Raw genomic sequence first — 21,123 nt, forward strand, 5'->3', positions numbered from 1 at the left:
CCACAATTCTCTCTGAATCCTGAATCATGTCCGGGAATTCCAAAATAAACAAGTCATGCTATTTTTATCTTAGCACTGAAGAAATATTTACAAGCGGTCATCTTTACTAGAATAATAATTTAAGGTACTGCTCAGTTACAGCCACCTTGGTTACAAACAGGAAAGGAAGCTGTCATTTTTTCCCAAGTTCTTTATGTCTACTATCTTATACTTCCGTAAACCATATTACCCCACTCTGAGTAACAAATATTCCCAAACATTACAAGATTCTTTCCAAACATGAGCTAATTTAGCCGCATAACATCTTAGTAAAATAGAGAAATGCCTTTTTATTACACACCTCGTACAGACAAACACAAGGAGGCCAATTTTTAATTATGTTTAAAGGCTAAATGCGTATGATGCCTACATCCTATTTAATCTCGTCCATAAGAATCAGGAGGTTTTTTGTAGAGTTTGTAGAGCTTTGGCAAACTGCCTAAACACAGAGATAGATGCCCAGTGAGATTTTCAAATGAGTGAGTCCATAACTCTCCATGAAATGAGCAGTGAAGTCCTGACTCCCACCTTCTTGTTCTAACCGGTTTAGGACTAACAGAAAGTTAGCACTCTATGCAACTCTGCTAAATAGTATTGAAATTATGTAATTTGTTTGCTTAGGGAGAAGAAAGTGGAAAGTCGTGACAGACTGAAAGCTGGGAGCACAATGAATCAGATCTGGCTTCACATCCTGAACCCCACAGATGCAGATAAGGGAAAATACGACCTGGAGTTATTTGATGGGAATGACACTCACAAGCTGTCAACGGACTTGTCTGGGCAAGGTAAGCTAAGTCAACAGCACTGCCACAGGAATCGGATCCACCTGAGCTGCTTTCCCAGCTTCCTTCAAACCGCTGGCAGCAATTCCTCTCTCTTGTGTTTGGGCTGGAGGTTTGGTTCCATGACAACATGATACGAAACCGGGTTCAGAAAGACAATGAACTGCCCATAAAAGTCAAAGGAAACCTGAGGAGAGGAGAAGGGAGCAGCAGAAGGGACCGAAGTCTTTAGGGCACCTTGCTGCCAGAGCATAAGGTGCTGCAGGGGGAAGGATGAGTGGAAGGACAGCTGCTCCCGGGACATGCCCCCGAGGCTGCCAGAGCTTACGAGCAGCATCCTGGAAAATAGAACATTGTTTCATGTTTACAAAGGCTTTTCCAAACAGTTCAAAGGATTCTTTTCCTTCTGAGGAAAGGGAATATTAAGCTCCACTAATTTCAGTACTTTATAAGTATATTCTTATTTCCATAAGGCATATATAATGTATAAGTGATAGTTAATTATATGTAGCTGTGCATACAAATACCTGTATTTCCAAACCCGATGCATTACATTAAACCTACTAAGTCAAAAGAAATAAACAGCAACTTTCCTTAAAAACATTTCATTCCTTGCAGCCTTTGAAGATGCCCTGGCTGAGCACAGAAGGCTAAAGTAAGTTTCTGCCTAACTATTTTCACAGCCAAACTAATCTATTTCAGGCGTCATATTCTATATTGAGAATATAATACCTAATAAATAAAACCACTATAATTTCCTCTCTCTCTCTTCACTTTCAGAGAAGCAGCAGTAGCAGAAAAGTGTAAGTAAATGAATTTCCTTCCTTCTGCCAAACACAGCCAAGTGGTACACTGATAAGTAAAACTAAAAGGTCGTATTTGCTTATTCCCAGGTCGTGCCAGAGTTGTTCAAGGTCTGCCAGATGTTGCCACCATCATGGAGGACAAGGTAATATTGAGTAACTGTTCGTGTAACTGGGCCTTGCACAGACACGAGAATGACTGCTGGGAGAACACTACTGGTGTCTCCCTCCTGTACGGTTCCAGGAGCTTTTCAGAACTACCGCTGAAGGAGCGAAGTGGTACCCTCTGTGACACTTGTGTCAGTCCCATTTATTGCTGATGTGCTTTCAAATGTGCATGTGCTTCTGCACTTACACGTGCTTTCCCTGGCACAGAATCTTCTATCAGGTTACAGGTGTAACAGATGTTTTCTAGGTCTGTTTCCCAGTCAGATCCTTTCTGTTGTCTTCCCACAAAATACAATTAGACTAGGGGCTAAGTGCTGATCCTGATTTTTCCCATCATATAAACTTGATGCTTACATTTCTGGGTCACATTCCCCTTTACTACTACACAGGCAAAATAAATAGCAGGTCTGTAAAGTAATTGCAAATTCACCATGTGTCTATTTAAGTGCCACTTCATGGTGTAAGAAAGTTGTAAAAAGACAGCAGCACAAATATTAGTCAGGCCCTGTGAACTTAGTCAGGTTAATCCTGATTATACTGGAAGATATCAGGAAAAGGAAATGGACAGTCCTGGAATCTCACCTACTAAAAACCTAGAAGAATTTGCTAAGTGCTTAAAATGCCTCATGTCATTTCTGACACTTTATTACCAAGGTTGTGAAAGTGACTCCAAGTCACCATTGTAAGAATTTTCTAGTTCCATAGGAGCTGCACAGAACAGCAATAAAATTTAATTAAGGACCACAATTTCCTATAGCCACAAACTAGACAGCCAATTAAATGCAATTGCAAAGTAACAACTTTAAAAATAATCATTTTTTAAATAATAGTTATCTTTCAGGAGTCATCACTCTCAGTTTATAAAACAAAGACCTGAGATAAAAGTATGTGTGCTATTTGATGAACACATAACATGACATATAATGAACAATACAGTCAATAAGCAACCTTTGTGGATTTGTCCTGATCTTGATTTTTATTTTTCTTAATCTCACATCAACTGAATTTCTTTGCTCAATTACATGTTCGTAATCTCTCTGTTTTACAATAGACCCTGTGTTTAACTTGCTGTGTATCTGGAGATCCTTACCCAGAAATCACTTGGTTCAAAAACGAGAAGGTTATCGTCTTTAAAGATCGTTACAAAATGGATGTGAAGGGGACAGTTGTCACAATTACCATAGAGAAAGTCTGCAATGAAGACACAGGAAAATACAGCATCTATGTCAAGAACAAATATGGCTCTGAAACAGGGCAGGTTACTATCAGTGTCTATAAGCATGGAGAGATACCCGTAGGAACAGAAGAAAAGTCCCAGGTGGAAACTGTAATGAGAAAGCCTAAATGAATTAGGCAACTATATCGCATCGAATTTAAAAGGAATTTAACTCCTTTGGATTCATTTGAATGTCTCCACCCTAAAATTCAGTCTCATATCTCTATTTTTATTTCAGTATTATTTTAGTATTTTTATTTTGGTGGTTGCTAGAAAACAATTCTCACTTGTGTGTGGGTGCATGCGCACACTTGCATGCTCACTTTACAGAGAAACTCTTTCCTGGCAAACTATGTTGTGTGGGAAATACCAGAGGATTCACGTGCATGAGAACCAGGCTTTTAGTAGAGGGTTGTTTGTTCTTGTTTTTATTTTTTTTTTTGTATTAAATCCTCATGTGTTAATGATTACCTTGTAGCTGAGAAATGTTTGTCTATATTATTAAACTTATAACCAGACTGACACCTTAGCACTGTCTTCAAGTACATCCATTTTGAAATGAGTTAGAAGTGAAGAATTTTCCCAAGTACTGTGTGAATCAAGGTCTTGAAGTATTCGCCTTCACAAACTTAAGCCATACGGGAAGAAAACAAGGCCCGGTGCTTCACAGAGGAACACGTTCAGCTTCTCTCCATACTGACACGCAGTAATATGCTTACACAAGAGCACTGAGTGAAAGTCCACAAAGTTGGACCCAGATCCTTCCATCCTACAGCACAGCTATATTCTTTAGAATAAAACAATTTTTATGTTTATTAGTTATGTTGGACTGTTATGAATGTAGAAAAAAGTGTGGGCTCTCAAATGCTCTAAAGCTATACCTACACTCCCAGCTTCTACCAGTAAAACCATGGCTGGGAGAGAGAAAGAGTGATTGTATTCCTGACAGAGCCGTACAGCTACAGTCATTTATTCAGCAAAAGAGCATTTTATCTTGCTTCACAAAGTACTATAAACTGTCCTAACAGTAACAGTATTTTTCCCAGTTATTTGAGACACTTTGCTGTTCCAGTGCCTACATACATAAGCACTGCAATCCTGTAGAGGATCATATAACCAAAGGTAGTTATATTTCACACACCACTTAAAATTAAATTAGATTTATATAACTTTTATTATTAAATCTAATAGCAGTAGAAATGAGACCTTGGCTAATTGTCTAGATTCATCCTATGGTGAATGAAGAAAAGCAGGCCCTTCTGATCATTAACAGCAGACGGCACAACTAACATTGCTCTATGGTAACACAGATGAATCATGTCCTAGAATAACTCCAATTACAAACACCTGCATTTCACATCCATGTAAGTTACATCCCACTAATACATACAGCCTTATTCATTACCAGAATCTCATCCTTGCTACCTAAGCAGCAAGGTATTATTCTATGTCCTATGCAATTCCAAAATGGGCATTTTTGATTTAAAAATAACAATAATAATAACATAATCAGAATTTAAAAAATAATAATAATAAAGAAAAGCTTGAGTGTGATCCAGACTCTGGCGGGGACAGCATTGTCACTGGTATTACAGAGTAAGGCACCTTATAGACACATGAACTCCATCGTAAGTGTGTGTGTGCAAGAAGCATTTCTTTTTGGGTTACTTAGTATCATGGTTAGCTACCCAAAGAAAAGAGTGGACTTTAGAGGAGGATGAAGAGAGATGACTAGAAAAGCTTTACCTAAATCTTTGATTTCACAGAATCATTCAGTTTGGAAGGGACCTCTGGCGGTCACCTTGTCCAACCCCCCTGCTCAAGCATGGTCAGCTAGAACAGATAGCCTGTTTTTTTGGTTTTTTGTTTTTTTGGTGTGAATAATGAACTTTATTAAAGCCAGAGATTAGGATGTGTACATGACCAGTCCTTGAAGAAAAGGAACGTTACACTTGCTTGCACATGGTTGGCCTGCACGAATCAGTAATTTTCCAGATTCATGAGAAACGAGTTATTTATTGACCTTCTTGTTAACTATCCTGAACTAAACATCGCTGGGAGAAGAATAGGTTAATTTATGTACATTTTAATAAAGAAATATTACTCTTCAGTCAAAATGGCTGATATGTTTTTGAAAAAGCAAACAAAAAATAGATAAAATGTTTAAGAGAAATGTCTTCTTGAAACCAAGAAAAGGTTGATTAATCAGAATTAGAGCACAAGTTTTCTCAACTCAGAGCCTCGTATGCTGTCTGCTAATCAGAATTAGAGGTAAAATAGGCTTGAACATAACCATTTCCTACACTATGGGCATCTGGCTCTTTGAGTCTGAATTTTTATTTGCTAAAAAAAAATAATAATAATGTTAATTTGTAAGAAAAAGATAAGAATTGTTTTCCTGTTCAAACAGAAGAATTACTGACCTGTATAGAGTAACAAAAGTTAACTTAGAAAGGTCAGCTACCCCTGGGATACAGGCTCTATTTGAATTAAGCAATATAATTGCAAGACACACAATCTAGTGAATGCCTTCCAAAATCAACAACCATTCTTGCACAGACAGCAAGGAATATCACTCACTGTCTATAATGACTGAAGAATTCTTGGTGCAATCGGTGAGAAGAAAAGTAACGCATTCCAGTTACTCATTTAATTTCAGTCTCCAAGCAATGTTCCATATTTTATTTTACCTTTAATTTTCTATGTATGTAATGACTATTAAAAAACCCCTACATTTAATACAGATTTAGATGCACGTTACTGACATCTACTGGACAAAGTCATAACTGACTGTCCCACTCCAAGGAGACTCCCTGCCATCGAGTGATTGGAGGACCATAATTTTGGAAGAAATAGTTGTGGGTTTTATTCCCACCTTGTAAGTTCCAAGTGCCTGTAGTACAGAATATTGTGATGGTTAGGAGGTTCCTACCATACGACAGTAGTTACCTCATATCTATTTTAAATTATGCCATTTTATCTGAAGAATTCTATCTAAAGCACAGAAAATGCATTTAATTTAGAAGCTGTCAACAAAAAGAAAACAAATTAATCGATGCAACACTTTACAACAATTATGAATAATTACCTGAGTTCAATGACCCACAATAAACAGTACATCCCAAAAGAGTCGGTCAAGGTAGGACTTTGTAGAAAGCAGAATGAACTAGAGGTTATGATCATTAAGAACAAATAAACGATTAATAATTGTTACTTCACTGTTAATAATTAGCTGATCATCTCACAGTTTGGGCTGGCCTTACCCTTTCCATAAATAGCATCTGAGTGACCAGGGGGAGCCCTCATTTTCCTGTTAGCATCACTGCCCTCACACTGCGTTACATCTTCCATAATGGCATTCAGTGGAACCTGGCAGGTCTATGCTCAAGAGAACTATGAAGAGTTTCTGAAAGCTCTTGGTAAGTGTCAAGTTATTTCTGAAATAATTTCCTTGATTTGCAACACATGCTTTGTATGACATCTTTTATTACAGTATTTCTATGTGGTTTTGTTTGTTTGTTTGTTTGCTTTTCTTTTGTTTGTGTGACAAACTACTCCCTGTCAGGTAAGTCTATTATATCTGATTTGAAATTGAAAAGAAGCAATCTTAACACGAGTCCCTCAGTAAAAAAGAGGTATATCAGAAATTGACTTATTTTGGTTAAGACATAATTTTACAAATACATTTAACTAGAATCAATTTGTCAATGACATACAGATTTCCAATGTGCTTTAGTAGAGGGGGCACTTTCCCTAGCATTACTGATTAATGTATGTGATAGCTGTTTCATAATCTATAAAGAATTTACTTTGTAGTTATGATTTAATAGGTGCCAGCATTAATAAAAATGCACTTACCCTCTTGACAGTCTTGGCAAAAGATTCACGTGTTTTTAAAAGTACGAGATATTTAGTAGAAAAAACTCAGATACAGTTGACAAGCCTAGCTCTGCAGTATGATGCCTAAACCAACCCATTTCCTGCTAAAGATGACACCTTCAAGTCATGCTAGAGACACCCTGTTAAGGTAGTTTGAGGTCACCTGCACTGTTGCAGCTCCAACCAGACAGATAACTGTCATCTCCAGCCTCCCTGGAAAGAGGTGAGGGAAACTGAGTAACATATATGGTGTTAGTCACAGAGAAATGTCGTCTTGTGACGAGCCATTACTGAAAGAAACAAAACATTGTCACACAGTATTAATCATTATAGTATCTAAACCTGCACAGACTAGGTGGAATGGAACAGTATGTCCATCGAGAAGTGAGGAATCCAAAATGGGATTTGCCTTTTACCTTGGACATCGTTTTCTGTCATTGGTTTGTACCCTCTGCATCTTGATCAGAGAAAAGAATTGGCTATTTCGTATCAATGCACTATGTCATAACAGAAAAAGTAACTTTTTTGCCTTTTTTCACAGCACTGTCAGAAGAACTTATCAAAGTCGCTAGAGATATTAAGCCTGTTGTTGAAATACAGCAAAAAGGAGACGACTTTGTGGTGACATCAAAAACACCCAAGCAATCTGTAACTAACTCATTTACACTTGGAAAAGAAGCTGATATTACTACTATGGACGGCAAAAAGCTAAAGGTAACAAATTTCAGGAACAAGTGCATCTCTATTCATCTTTATACTTCACTCTCTGTGCATGAGTAAAACCTGTTTGTACCACTTCCATTAGCAAAAAAATAGAACATATCCATACATCTATCATTTCAACAAACAGAAGTGTTTCTTCTAAAACTCTTATTAAAATACGGTGATCTCCTGCTTAAATTAGCAGACGTAATTACGAAGCATCGGTATCATCTGCATTTATTTCCTGTCTATGTCTAATTGAATTTCATTAAATCTTCAATTTTTTGTTTTCTATCTGCTTCAACAGTGTACTGTGAACCTAGTAAATGGGAAGCTTGTGTGCAAATCAGATAAATTCTCTCATGAGCAAGAAGTTAAAGGAAATGAAATGGTGGAGGTGAGTGTTAGAAAATAACGGTGTATTAAATGAATGCTGAAGGGAAAACATTCTGTGTTGATTAGCTCTTAAGCATGGGCTCAATACATTTTAAAAAAAAATGCTGGCTCCCAAACTGCTTTATTACTTGCAGAATTCCTTGCAGATGCTTTTGTTAATTATTATCCTGGGAACAATTCTAAGCACTGGAGAGTGAATGGCTTTAGCTGGGGAGCATTAGGTAGAAAGACTCCTTATAAATTCCTGTAGATGACAATACATTTGGTCCACCTACATTTCTTCAAAGTCCTTTAGTAAGTTCCAGATGATTTATCACTGACAAAGAGATTTTATCTACAGAGTTAAGCTCACCAAATTTCTAAAAAGGTCTGCTTGGGTAAAGACTACTACCAGAATGCCAGCTGACTACATTAAAGTTATGTCTTTTGGACATGCAACTTCCTAAGATCAATTTGAGTATCTCAAACTACTTTTCTAAAACTAAGCAAAACACACAGCAAAAAAACACATTACTGTTTGGGATAGTGGATTTCTATTATGGGAAGCCTGTCTTTCTTGTAGTATATATGATAACACTTAAGACAGTGATGAAATGTGTAAAAAGAAAAAAAAAAAAAGGCAACCAAGCACATTCCTTGGTATGGATGTTATACATGTATTTATAGGCAGGCACTGTAACTCCTACTAGGCTCTGTAGAATATTCTTATGGAATAAGATGGATTTATAAATGAAATACAGAAACTTCTAGTCACTTAGCTATAAATGGACATCCTAACATCCTGAAGCCCAAATGAAAAACAAGTTACGTGTGTTTATCCTCTACAGACTATAACTTTTGGTGGAGTAACGCTTGTCAGAAGAAGCAAGAGAGTTTAAACACCGATCATCTTCCTCGTGACACCTTTACATACCTAAAATAAAGTGCACTTTCCACAAGGTGTGATCTTTGCTATCTGAAGGAATAGTACAGAAAACAGTTACGATCTCTTCTGTCCTTTTACATACAAATCACTTCCCGTTACTGTAAGACCGAGCACACTTCCAGCCCCCTTCTGTACCCGCAGTGCCAGAGGTCTGCCTGCCGGGCGGCCGAACCGGGGCCTAGCTGGGGAGCGGTCATTTATCGCTGTATCGCCGGCAAGGGACAGAAGCTGATATAAACGTTTCTTCATTCCTTACATACTTAATGAATGTATTCAGTTTTAATTCCTGTGTTTAATAAGCTGTGGTGTTCTACTAAAAACTGTTTTCTCTATATCCTGTTCAGCAAAGAGCAATTAGGTGCTTGTTTAGCTGATCTGCACAGTGCGTAACAAGAAGAGGAACAACATTTTAAAAGCTAAGAAGTATTTAACAGTTGTGACAGGAAAGACTGCTCTCAAACTGATACAGAGAACAGATCGGTTAAACAAAGCTGAGGCGCTCCATGAGCAGGGGGAAAGCCACGTTCCTCGCCTCACAACACACCCCAATATCCCCGATTCTCAACCCAAATGCAGGCGGACTGGGGGGGGGGCGGGGGGGTGCTGGGGCTGTCCCCTCAGGGCGGGAGGGGCGGGGCGGAGCCGTCTCCTCAGAGAGGGGCGTGGCCATCTCATCGGGGCGGGGCCGTCTCGTAGGGGCGGGGCCGTCTCGTAGGGGCGGGGCCGCAGCGCCCGCCCCGCCGCCGCCACCAGGCCCGCGCGCGCGCTTCCCCCCCTTTGGGCGGGAAAAGCCAGCCGCCGCCGGGGCGGAGCGAGGCGCATGCGCGGGCCGGGAGGGGCCGCTCCCGCTCTGGCCGCGGCCGAAGGCGGGCGGCGCCGCTCCGCGCGTGCGCGCGCGCGCCCGGTGGGCCGAGGCGGCATGCGCAGTGCGGGCGGGGCCGCTTTTGGCGCCGGCGGCCCCTTCCCCCGCGCGGCGCGCCTCGCGCCGAGCTCTCGCCGGAAGCCCCGCGGGAAGTCTCGCGAGAGGCGGGCGGGCGGGCGGCGGCGGCGCTGCGTGCAGCTCGGAGGGGTCTCCTCAGCCGCTCGGCTCCCCGCAGCGCCAGGGCCCTGCCGCTCGCCGCCCCGCGCCGCGCCGCCGCCGCCGCCATGTCGCGCTACCTGCGGCCCCCCAACACCTCGCTCTTCGTGCGGAACGTGGCCGACGACACCCGGTGAGTGGGGGCGGGCGCGGGGCCGCGCAGGCTGCGGCGGGCTCGCTAGGCCGCGGGGCGGAACGGGAGGGAATGGGGGGGGTCCGGCCGCCCGCCCGCCCCGCGCCGCGTGCGTCCCCCGCGCCCCCCGGAGCCGCCGCCGAGGGAACAAAGCTCGGAGCGGGTCTCCGGCGGCGGGGGGAGGCCTCGCAGCACCCCGCCGGACGGCGGCGGCCCCGTGCGGGTGTCCCCGGGCTCCCCGCGGGGCCGCTGCCGTTACCGCGGCGATCGGCGCCGCTCGCGGCCCGCCTCCTGCCGCGGCACGCGACGCGCGGCGGCACGGAACGAGCGGTTCGTGCCCGCGGGGTTGTGGCGGGGGGGAACGCCGCAAGGCCGGCACCCGCGCGGCGGCTTGGCGCGGTGACTTTTAATGGATTTAAACGGTTAAAAAGCCCGTACCGCGGAGGTTCGTTGGTTGCTTGGCCATCTCTAGTAAAGCGCTCGGTCTCGCTGTTCGCTCCTGCAGTTTATCGTCTCCCCTTCGCGTGTGTTACCGCGCGGGAGGCATCTGCAGAGCGCGGCAGTCCCGAGTGGGTGCCCGAGTTAGAGCCCGGTTCGTGCTCTGGCTGTAGAACTGGCGCGGAGGATCCCGCAAGGTCTCCTTGCGTAAAATGAGAGCCCGAGTTCTCAAACTTGCTGCCTGGGCAGCTTGCGACAAATGTGTTTGGCAAATAACAACGGTGTAGGAATAACGGAAGGAACTAGGAATCTTATTATGATTAAAAATATAAATAGCTTCAAATTAAAAGTGGTATTTCTTGGACCAGTTTTCTGTCAATGCCAGTAGAACTTTTCCTCATAGGAAGAGTCGGGGGAGAAGACTTTCACACTTTTTTAAAAACAACGTGCTTCCCATTTAGGCTTTAAGCTCGCGGTTAAATGGTGAGTTCTTTTTAGAGATGGTCTCATGAGATCCTGAAGTTGGTTGTTTTAGTTGTCTTCTGCTGTCATTGACTATGAACAGCGTGGATTTTTTCCTAACAGATGAGAAAGAGGAATATCAGGAACTCTTCCATGTCACATAAATAAAATAATCAGTCTTTCTCATACAGATTATTGTCCTAAAATGACACAGGAATAGATACGTAAAGAAGCTGAAGTAACTAAGAAACCTTCCCGTTGAAGAGACAGTAGTTACTTCAAGTACAGTTACTGATCTGGTGAAGGGTTTTGCACTCCACTCTCTAAAGCCACATCTTCGGAACAGCTGACCTCAGGGCATGAATGGTTGCTCACTCGGTTCTGTTCTATTTGATGTGGTTGTGAGTATTGATAATCCTGTGGAAATAACTTTGTGTGACTGAATTATTTTTAAGCTTTTTCTCTGGATGTTACAACTAATGTTTACATGCTGTAAAATCCACGTTAATAGGTTATGCGATGCTTAACTCTTAGATCCTTCTTTTGACTTTCTGTCCATCTTTGCACTGAATTGGCTAATGTCTGTCACTTCTCATCTCCATTTGCATTTGTATTACTGAGTTATGCTGAACACAGGTTTGAAAATAACAGGGTCACCTTAAGCATCCTGAGGCTTGACAGTGTTTTAGGAAAGCCCGGTGTATTGCTTAACAATGAATGACTAAAACACTTTTTTCTTTTTTTTTTTCCCCCAGAAAATATTTTTACATGTGTTCTGTACCAGGAGCTTCCGAAAAGATGGGTGGTCATACTGAGTATAGATTTTTTTACTTATTTAGGGGATGTTTCTTAATGCCTTTAGTAGTGAGAAAACATATAAGATATTTGTGATATTCTAGGTCTGAAGACTTGCGCCGTGAGTTTGGTCGTTATGGGCCAATAGTTGATGTATACGTTCCACTTGACTTCTACACTCGTCGTCCCAGAGGATTTGCTTATGTTCAATATCCTTTCTTCAGATGGCTGATTAGTGAGGGGTGTTGAAGTTTGAAATTCAAGTTTGTGTAAGAGGTAACAAATCTAAATGAAAAAGCAGTTTACTTCTGTGTTGTATCTGATAAGTGTCTTCTGTTGTGGTGTTTCGTTATTTTTGAAGATTAACTTATCTACAATTTTGTTTGCCTTTTTGCAAAACTTAAGTCCAGTAATATAAAAGCTTGCTTATGTCTCTGAAATTGATATTATATGATTTAAATGAAAATTTATCACTGATTCAAAATTGTCTACCAAGTTTTTATTATAACTGGTATGTAAGTAAACTTGTGCGTAGCAAACTGTGGCTAGTATTCATTGTTAATTTAACAAATGGGAACTGAAATCAATCAAAAGCAGATTGTATAAAAAAAATGAGGTGAACTTCTTTCTCTAATATTGTCCCCTAATTTACTGTCCTCTGTTGTTGCCTCAGAGTGTAAAGCTGTACAGTAATGGCGACCCCAAAGAGAAAGCATGAAAGAACCTTTAGAGTAGAGTTCAACAATTGAGGCAAGTAGACAAGCCAAAGACCTCTTAAGGATCAGGCTTGAAGAGAAGGGACAGTTTGGGAAAAGAAAAAATAAAGAAAAGCTGGAAGAAGGACAAGCCATAATGGGAGACAAAGCTTCGCTTTATCTACAAAAGGGGGAAAAGGTTGTTTTTCAAAGTTAAAGATAAAGCCATCTGTCATTTTTGGCCAAGCATCTCATGACAAGTCCTTCTGACAAGCCCTTAAAGAGTTAAAGGTCAAGATGAAGTTGAATGGTGGCCAAGATTAAAGGAGTCATACCTGATGTATCCTACAGAATAACAGTTTTTCTTCTGTTTGTCACGTAAGCAGTAATTTGATGAATGATTCTGGTTTAGTCCATTGACAAAACCTGTAATATTTCTCTTGTGGGTGCTATTGTAACTGTGGTCTTGACTGAAAATGCGTTCGTTCTTGGTTTATCCAGATGCGTGTACCTACAGCGTACCGTTTGTGTTCTGCACGGATGATGCTGATAATGAACGGAGTTGCTGTGAGGAGGAAGGCAATTCATTCTTCCAGACCACGTTGCTAGAAGTTGTGTGAATTGAAGTAGTGATCAATCGCACAGATTAAAATTAGTAATGATTGTGTTACTGAGCTTTGGACCTGATTGGTAGAGTAGTTGGTAGTTCTATTATATGCTTTTTTCTCAGGTTGCTGAAAGTCTGTATATACGTCCTTGGTATTACATAATTTGAACTTAAAAATCAACTGGTGGCTAAAAAGGAAAGCTTCCTCACAATTCTAAAACGAATAGATGTATATCGTTTTTGGTTTTTTTACTGTTAGCATGCCTAACAATTTAAGAACTATTCTTTTCCATAAAGTCGATGTAGTGCAGAGAACTGAATAACCATTAACAAATAATGTATCTTGAGAAGGATTCTCTTTTTTTTCCTTACAAGTGGGTATTGCATAGCAATTGCTTGCTGATGGATAAGTTCATGGCCATATTGTGAGGGTTTTCTTATTGTAGTTCTCAGTAGTTGGTGGCTAATTTAAAAATTGCTACAGTGTGGGCTAGTATGAACAAAATAACTAGAAATAATGGGCTGTAAAACTAGAAAATAACTGTTTTTTTTTTGAATACCAAATCTGTAAACTACTCAAATTCCCAAGTACCTTAACACTCACCACATTTGAAGATGTCCGCGATGCAGAAGATGCTCTCCATAATTTGGACCGAAAATGGATTTGTGGTCGACAAATAGAAATCCAGTTTGCGCAGGGTGATCGGAAGAGTAAGTGCCTCCTCGCGTGTATTTCATCAGATTGTTTAGTGCCAGATGACATTACACATGTTAGTAATTGTTGTGAAAAGTTTTTACTTGCACATAAATAGTATGTAGGTGGTTTTGCTTTTTATTCAATAACTGTTATCATAGAATCATAAGATGGTTTGGATTTAAAAGGACCTTATTAACGTCTTTCGTTTTAATTAAAAACAGATAACTAAGTACAGCAGTTGACGCAGTATGATTCTTGCTAGCTGAAAATACTTAAGAACTCTCTGTGCGGCTTTGTCAAGCTATTTTGCAGGAACACACTGTCAAAAACTTTCCCTGTCAAAATGAGTAGCTCAATTTTAATGTATTGTAATGTTTATATTGTGTTGAAGTGTGTTCGTGATTCTTTGACGTTTCCCAGTGCAGTCCAGTTTCCAGGATTGAGGTAACATCTTCATTTTCATTTGGCTTCAGGATATTAAAAAAAAAAAAGACAAGGTATCTCATTTCAACTTGGAAAAGAAGTCTTATTTTCTGAACAGTTAATTGTAAAGACAGTTTACATCTTTTATCTGTTATTCATGTATGTATTCTTAATATAGAGATAGATACATATATAAAAACAAAACACACTTTTGGTAAACATAACAGATACTCATTGGTCTAAAACAGGACTATAATATTCATGTTCAGCTTGGGAATAAGAGTGCCTTAAAGATCTTTCAGTTAAAACTATCAAAGTAGCCCTTGAACATGCCATTTTAACTTTTGTTGAACTCAATGGAAATCATGCTCTGAAGAACAAACTTCTGTCCTATATGTAAACACTGGGATTTCTTTTAAGTTTCTGAACAAAAAAATAATTAAATCTATTTTCGTGTTGTCAACTGGCACAGTTAAACCGTAAAAAATTTAGCTGGTAGTACAGGTAGGGTTTATTACAGCATGATGTATTTAAAATACATTGACTGTGGCTTTTGCAATTGAGTGAAAATCAGATTTAATACAAACGAAAGATAGCTGTGCTGCTTTGAGAAAATAGAAGACTTCTAATTTAATTCTAATTATTTTAATATTCAAGCTACGGAGTGAATGTGCATTGTTGTATAGGGAAGAGGGCTACTTTTAGAATCTAACTCCTTTGTGTGGCATCGATTGCTGCCTCTGTATAAATTGTCTTTAAATAATTAAAGAAGGCTGGATCAAGTGTAATCCATGGCATTGTCTAATCAAAAAATGGGTGTTTAATTCACTGTTGGCTGCCACTTCTTAGGAAAACTCAGGAATGTTAGAATATTTCAGTTATGGGCTTGGTTTGTCAGGTGGCCTGTCAGTCAACCTCCAGGTGGCCTCAAATCACTTTAGTCAAGTCTGTGTTTGGGTTGTGTGGAGCATTACTCGTTTCTCACTGTTTTCTGATGTTTTTGGTTCTGGTTTGAGTTAGGCTGTTGTCTTGGGTTTGTTTGTTTTTCCCCTCCTAGATTGATAATACTCTCAAAGCTGCAGTGTTTTAAAGCAGCAAAATGCAAGTGGTATACAGCATTCTCACCTGTTTTTTTTCCTGTTCCTTTTATAAGCATCTTTGCTAGAGACGTGAATGAGGATTTTTACTAAACATAAAACATACATGAATAGCATTAGTACTGTTGCTAAAGGGAAGAGAGGTACTTTAACTTAAGATTTTAAATGTTAATATTTCTTACAGCACCAAATCAAATGAAAGCCAAGGAAGGGAGAAACCTATACAGTTCTTCTCGTTACGATGACTATGACAGATATAGGCGATCTAGAAGTCGGAGTTACGAAAGGAGACGATCTAGAAGTCGTTCTTTTGATTACAGCTATAGAAGATCGTATAGTCCCAGAAAGTAAGTGTAGTGTGTGTTTAGCTTCAACTGAACAGCAGTCTGTTGGAGGAGAAACAACACACTGAATATTTAATCATTAAAATTTTTATATTCTTTTTCTGTATTCCCTTTGTAAATTGCTTGTGGGAGTTATATACTTTATATACTTGCATGCTACATCGAATCAGAATTATTGAATGAAATGATTCTCTGCTTCATTGAAGAATAACTAAAAGCAAATGCACATTTCAAAAAATATATATTAATCACTTGCATGCATACATACATAGGTATTTGTCACCGTTTACTTTTTCTGATATACCTTTCTAGCAGTAGACCTACTGGAAGACCTCGTCGTAGCAGAAGCCATTCGGACAATGATAGGTAAAATAATTTTTACACCATTTAAATTGAAAACTAGAGCACTGTATTCCTTTAACTGTAGGTTTAAAAAAAAATTTCTCCTGCAAAAAATGGTAAACAATTTTTAATGTACTAGATGCCTAAGAATAGTGTTTTTACATTCAAATCTCCTCTCTCCCCTTTATTCTGATAGGTTCAAACACCGCAATCGATCTTTTTCAAGATCTAAGTCCAATTCAAGATCACGATCCAAGTCACAGCCCAAGAAAGAAATGAAGGCTAAATCACGGTCTAGGTCTGCATCTCACACCAAATCTAGAGGCACCTCTAAAACAGATTCTAAAACACACTATAAGTCCAGCTCAAGATATGAAAAGGAGTCGAGAAAAAAAGAACCAGCTAGATCCAAATCACAGTCAAGATCACATTCTAGATCTAGGTCAAAATCCAGATCAAGGTCTTGGACTAGTCCCAAGTCCAGTGGCCACTAACCGTATCCATGTTGGTTTTAGGCATGTAAGATTCATTTACACGCAGTTCAGTTTACTTAAATTATCAGGAATATGATGTTGCAACAGTGCTAAAACAACAACAACAACAACAAACTTTCTTTGTCAGTTTTCCCTGTAGCAGACAATGGTTAAAATTGAAACAGTGTTGAGAAGCCACTGAGACAGAGGGGGAGAGAGAGAGGGAGAGAGAGAGAGAGAGAGAGAATGTCCTCTTGGTTACATGTTATGGGCAGCTACTGAATTGATTGTGGTGTCTCTATGTATATTTTTGTAAAGATTTGCATTTTTAATGCTTAGATATTGGTGATGACTTGATCGTAATTTGCAACATTGTCCTATTGAAAATGTCATACCCGTAGAAATTGGTACCAGTTTGTGCTGAACAGTTAAACCAACTGTTTAACTTGTTCTTTAATGCTGAACTTTGTGATAAAATGGAAAACTGGACAGCTGTAGTGCAACACTGCTGTGAAATGCAGACTGGTAATTTTATGTTTCCATTGTTCAAAGGCAGGTTTCTAAGTTCTCCATGCCCAGTGACACAAGTAGGTTGGTAAATGGAGCTCTGTGGAGAGAGATATTTGAAATTTCTCTTTAACCCTGCCATCTGGAGAGATGGTACTAACATTGCATATACTACACAAGGAGAGAGTTAGTCTTGGAAGCTCATTCAGAGAGTTGTGCAGTGTTGTGACTTCTCAGCATAGAGGCTTCACTGCTTTTGGCCTTGCTGCTAAGTGGGGGGCGGGGGGGGGGAGAAAACACCTCGAAATGGAAAATTAAATTCAGATTTCAGCAAATGACAGAGCAACTAAATATTAGGTTGTGTGTACATTTTAAGCAGTTTTTGTATCTATTCTAAATTTTAGTGAGCAGTTAACCATGAAATTGCTTAGTTTTCCTGCTGTTAGATACAAGTAGATTGTTTCAAGTTGTGTGTGTACAGTATATAAGAACTAAACTTTTATGCCAATGACTCCTGTGGTTAGTTGGTGTATTCATAGGTATAAAACTGTAGCCATCTCTCTTCTTGAGTAACAAAGGCTTGCTTCTACACATCAAAAAAGTATTTAGTCAAGCAAGTCTAAATCACTTCTTCCTCAGAACGAATAGTGAACTGGTTACAAGGTTTCGTTTTACTTAAGAACAAGTGTTTAAGGTTGGATATGAACAAGAGCTGCATCTAGATATTTAGTTTCACTAATACAGTATATTTAGTAAATTGAATGTGAAAAATAACAAAACCAGTGTGTAATCTAACCAGTATTTCTCTAGAAGGCAAAATATTTTGTTATGAAAGTGGCTTTTGGCATTTTTTTCTATTTACCTTCAAAAGCCAGCATCAAACACCTAGTGTTCTGTGCTGTCTGTGTAGTAGCATATAATGACATTGATTTTTAAAAAGTTCCTTTTTAGAGAAATGTTTTAGGGTTTGGTTCTAGTGTGTTCAGCAGGGCCTTTGAAGAAATGCAGATGGCTTTTAAATATTAGCAGTGGAACGTGCTTAGGGAATTGATTCTAGGAACCTTTGTACGTTTGATAGTATTTCTAACTTTTTTCTTTACTGTTTGCAGTTTAATGTTCATGTTCTGCTATGCAATCATTTATATGCACGTTCCTTTAATTTTGTAGACTTTCCTGGATGTATAGTTTAAAAACAGCATAAAGTCTATTTAAAACTGTAGCAGTAGTGTGCAGCTCTAGCAGAGGAAAGTTGTGGGATTAAACTTTGTATTTCCTTTCTTATAGAGGCTTCTAAAAAGGTATTTTTATATGTTCTTTTTAACGAATATTGTGTACTACCTTTAAAACATCAATGTTTTGATCAAAATAACTAAAGACCCAGCTTATTTTCTGCTTGCTGTAAATTTAGCAAACATGCTGTAATAAAAAAATGAAGGAAATACTGATCCACTGGAATTATTGTAGCTTTAGAATTTGACTCCAGAGCATGGTTAGGCATAGAGCTATGCATCCCTTACGGAGTAAAATCCTTACTATGGTATTTCAGTAAAGTCAGGAATTTGTCTGATGTCTGAATAAATATTTCATATTTTTAAAGGGGTATTAGACAAAATAAGAACGATAAGCAAATGTTTCAGTCTAATATATTGACATTTCTTTTCCCATTAACTTCCATTGTTGCTGGATGAACTTCCCTATGGTTATAATTCAGATATTAACAGACAGGTTATGAATTATTAAAAATTAATGTTTGAAGATTCATTTAGAATCAAGTTTCTAGTAACAGCTCATCATTTTACATGTTGCCTAAAAAAGTGCCAGCAATGGTTCTCTAGCAAGTTGTAAAACTTTGACATTTAGAATTAGAGCTGCCTCCTGGCACTTGTGGTATGTACAGCTAGTCCTTTTTGATCCACTGAATAAAACAATTCTGAGGAACACTTAAATGCTTTCGTAAGCCCACACTTACATTTCCGATGCTGAGCTGTGATTTTCTTGTAGCTGTGCATAAAAATGTCGTATAACAGCAGAAAACCCACACTTTTTAAGCTTCTGTAAATGAATACAGTCTTCAGAACTAAAATTCTACTTAGAAGTGGTCCACCTATCTTCTGGGAGTGTGTGGTAATGTTTTAGTCAGCAACCTGCAGGGATTGCTGCAATTAGGGTTCCCACGTTAGTCCAGCCAGAACTACCGCTGGATCAGTGGGGAGGAAGAACATCTTTGTGGTCCAGACTGAGGTTCTAATTTGTGACTGAAGAGTAATAGTGACATACCTTAACTATTGTGTCAGCATGTCCTTATATTGTGTGCCTCAACATTTGTGTATAGCACAGTTTATTTTTTTTTTGTTTTAAAAATCCAATTCATTGCAAGTATAATGTAGTATCTGACAGTTCTGATGGTTCTTTCTTTCTCTCCCAGAGGTAGGACTAAACTTTGACTTGACTTGTGTATATGAACAAGCCAGAAAAGCCGAACACAAACCCACGATGTTTCAAGAGTGCATGAATAAAGATGTTGTCCTAGTTCTTGCTCCCATGGAAAAATTGTGAAGAAGCTGTTCTGTGGGCCTTTCAGTTGGGGACGAGTTAGCAGGATGTGGCCAAAAGGGCAGGGAATGTTTACGCATTCACGCAAGTCAAGCCACAGCCCATCTAGATAACATCTCCCTTCCTTGATGCAGGTATCCTGTGCCTGCTCTAAAAAAGCAGTAGCCTGTCTTGTGCAAGCTACCTGCAGGTTATGCACAGCTGGAATGCAAGAACATAAGCAGGCTACAAAAGATCATGTATAGGCATCTTTCTTTTGGAGTCTCAAGAATGGTGGGAATTATGTTTTTCTGTGGTAAACTAGATTTTGTCATTCCTGCAAAATTTGTAGAATTGAAGTAGTATGTAAAAATTCTGCTGAAAGTAATGACTGTGCTCCAAAATATCTGCAGCATATTGATTTATCTCAGCAGTAATAGAAGGCTCTATTGGAACTTCTTTTTCACCAAAAGTCCATGCACCCAACGGATAATTAAAAATCTTAAATTTAGTGGTTAAGTAGCTGGGTGTTCAAATTAGGGACTATGATAGACTGGTCTCTGAAAGCTAAATGTTATCCTTTCTATGTCTTTTAAAGATGTTTAAATGTACAGTATAATGGCTTTATTCAAAGTGGAAATTTTCAATTTAAATGTTATTTTGAGCTCTGCTCTTGGAAAAGAGCTTTTTTTTTTTTTCCTTAATGTTTAATCTCGGGTAACAGCTTGAAGTATGTTCAGAGAAGGGTAATTGGACTGATATACATTGCAGCACTGCTACATAATTTTTGGCAGGAACGTTGCAGATAGCATTTTTGAAATACAAAGGAATAAATTCACACATTTTTAGGACATAATCACCCATTAATAATCGCTGGTTTTCTCCATTTATCTTGTAACTTGCTTAAGAAGTTTGTAGTCCATTGCTATAATAATTGTCTACAGATGCTCTTACTGATGAGACTAATGTAGGAAGGGAAGACTATGTACCCTGTAGTGTGTTTGATCAAAAGATGCTGTTTTATTCATACACATCCTTTCTTCTTGAGTTTTGTGTTCCATCTGTGCAAATAACCCTGTGAATTGGGAATAAAATGTACAAGTTTTGACTATATCTTGAGAGCACCTTCTGACTTAATTAATACAGCTGTAGTCTGTTGCAGATTGTCAACCAAGCACTGAAATAACCAAGGATGTTTCCTCTAGCTCAGAGCACTTGAGCCAGTGACTTATCAGAGGCAGCAGAGCACGACTGCAGCTGTACTCAGCTATACTTCAGTTGCACTCACTCAGACTAGCTCCTCTTGCTCCCAAGTGCAGCTTTCCTGGGCATGGCCTGGCAGCCCTGTAACAGGTGGTGGGGGTTTTCCTGAATGCCATTATCATTAATTCTCAAGCCTGTTGTTTATCAGTCACTGGCAAGAATGGATGAGAGGACTGTCAGTGAAGAAACCTCCTTCATTGTTAAGTAACTTCCAGGTTCTTCTGACATTCGTAGCCTAAAGAGACGCATGGAATGCTCACCTGGGTTTCTAAGGTTGCTGATGCTTTTTGCAATCCTGGCTGGTTTGGGGCCTCTTACCAATAAGAG

General features: G+C 39.5%; 3 protein-coding genes across 12 annotated transcripts in view; all 3 read left to right on the plus strand.

The window, feature by feature from the left end:
• Nucleotides 1-3,534, plus strand: part of MYOM3 (myomesin 3) — a 30,196-nt gene extending 26,662 nt beyond the window's left edge. For 3 of the 4 annotated variants that reach the window (XR_013941811.1, XM_080566914.1, XM_080566913.1), the window contains 5 exons: nt 661-824; nt 1,440-1,476; nt 1,602-1,624; nt 1,715-1,770; nt 2,844-3,534. Coding sequence is in view for 2 of the 4 variants with exons in the window: in XM_080566914.1 (XP_080423040.1) it covers nt 661-824; nt 1,440-1,476; nt 1,602-1,624; nt 1,715-1,770; nt 2,844-3,140 (577 nt within the window). In the remaining 2 variants the exon portion in view is untranslated. Of the gene's footprint in view, nt 1-660; nt 825-1,439; nt 1,477-1,601; nt 1,625-1,661; nt 1,771-2,843 lie in introns of all 4 variants that reach the window. The other variant, XR_013941812.1, reaches the window with a different exon arrangement.
• Nucleotides 3,535-5,381: 1,847 nt separating this feature from the next.
• Nucleotides 5,382-8,923, plus strand: LOC308182401 (fatty acid-binding protein, liver). Its single transcript, XM_080566965.1, has 4 exons — nt 5,382-6,427; nt 7,429-7,601; nt 7,897-7,986; nt 8,813-8,923. The coding sequence occupies exons 1-4, from the start codon at nt 6,361-6,363 to the stop codon at nt 8,861-8,863; spliced, it is 381 nt and encodes a 126-aa protein (XP_080423091.1). The 5' UTR covers nt 5,382-6,360; the 3' UTR covers nt 8,864-8,923.
• Nucleotides 8,924-9,801: 878 nt separating this feature from the next.
• Nucleotides 9,802-20,646, plus strand: SRSF10 (serine and arginine rich splicing factor 10). 7 transcript variants are annotated; one of them, XM_080566973.1, is made up of 7 exons: nt 9,802-10,121; nt 11,921-12,092; nt 12,490-12,889; nt 13,708-13,829; nt 15,520-15,682; nt 15,992-16,045; nt 16,218-18,444. In XM_080566973.1, the coding sequence occupies exons 3-7, from the start codon at nt 12,819-12,821 to the stop codon at nt 16,513-16,515; spliced, it is 708 nt and encodes a 235-aa protein (XP_080423099.1). In that variant the 5' UTR covers nt 9,802-10,121; nt 11,921-12,092; nt 12,490-12,818; the 3' UTR covers nt 16,516-18,444. The 7 variants fall into 7 exon arrangements, with proteins under 7 accessions (XP_080423099.1, XP_080423100.1, XP_080423102.1 ...); XM_080566974.1 differs by lacking the exon at nt 12,490-12,889 and adding an exon at nt 19,427-20,646 and having other exon boundaries at nt 9,820-10,121; nt 11,921-12,025; nt 13,726-13,829; nt 16,218-16,319; XM_080566975.1 differs by lacking the exon at nt 12,490-12,889 and adding an exon at nt 19,427-20,646 and having other exon boundaries at nt 9,823-10,121; nt 11,921-12,025; nt 13,726-13,829; nt 15,995-16,045; nt 16,218-16,319.
• Nucleotides 20,647-21,123: the final 477 nt, after the last annotated feature.

The sequence above is a fragment of the Anser brachyrhynchus genome (genome assembly GCF_964034855.1).
Source record: "Anser brachyrhynchus genome assembly, chromosome: 24".
NCBI lineage: Eukaryota > Metazoa > Chordata > Aves > Anseriformes > Anatidae > Anser > Anser brachyrhynchus.

What these genes read in the sequence shown, in the direction of transcription:
- LOC308182401 (XM_080566965.1), top strand. Translation starts at nt 6,361, where the DNA reads ATGGCATTCAGTGGAACCTGGCAGGTCTATGCTCAAGAGAACTATGAA. An exon ending in AGAGTTTCTGAAAGCTCTTG is followed by an intron (nt 6,428 to 7,428) that starts GTAAGTGTCAAG and finishes CTTTTTTCACAG; the next exon opens with CACTGTCAGAAGAACTTATC. An exon ending in TGGACGGCAAAAAGCTAAAG is followed by an intron (nt 7,602 to 7,896) that starts GTAACAAATTTC and finishes CTGCTTCAACAG; the next exon opens with TGTACTGTGAACCTAGTAAA.
- SRSF10 (XM_080566971.1), top strand. Translation starts at nt 10,057, where the DNA reads ATGTCGCGCTACCTGCGGCCCCCCAACACCTCGCTCTTCGTGCGGAAC. An exon ending in AACGTGGCCGACGACACCCG is followed by an intron (nt 10,122 to 11,920) that starts GTGAGTGGGGGC and finishes GTGATATTCTAG; the next exon opens with GTCTGAAGACTTGCGCCGTG. An exon ending in AGAGGATTTGCTTATGTTCA is followed by an intron (nt 12,026 to 13,725) that starts ATATCCTTTCTT and finishes AACACTCACCAC; the next exon opens with ATTTGAAGATGTCCGCGATG.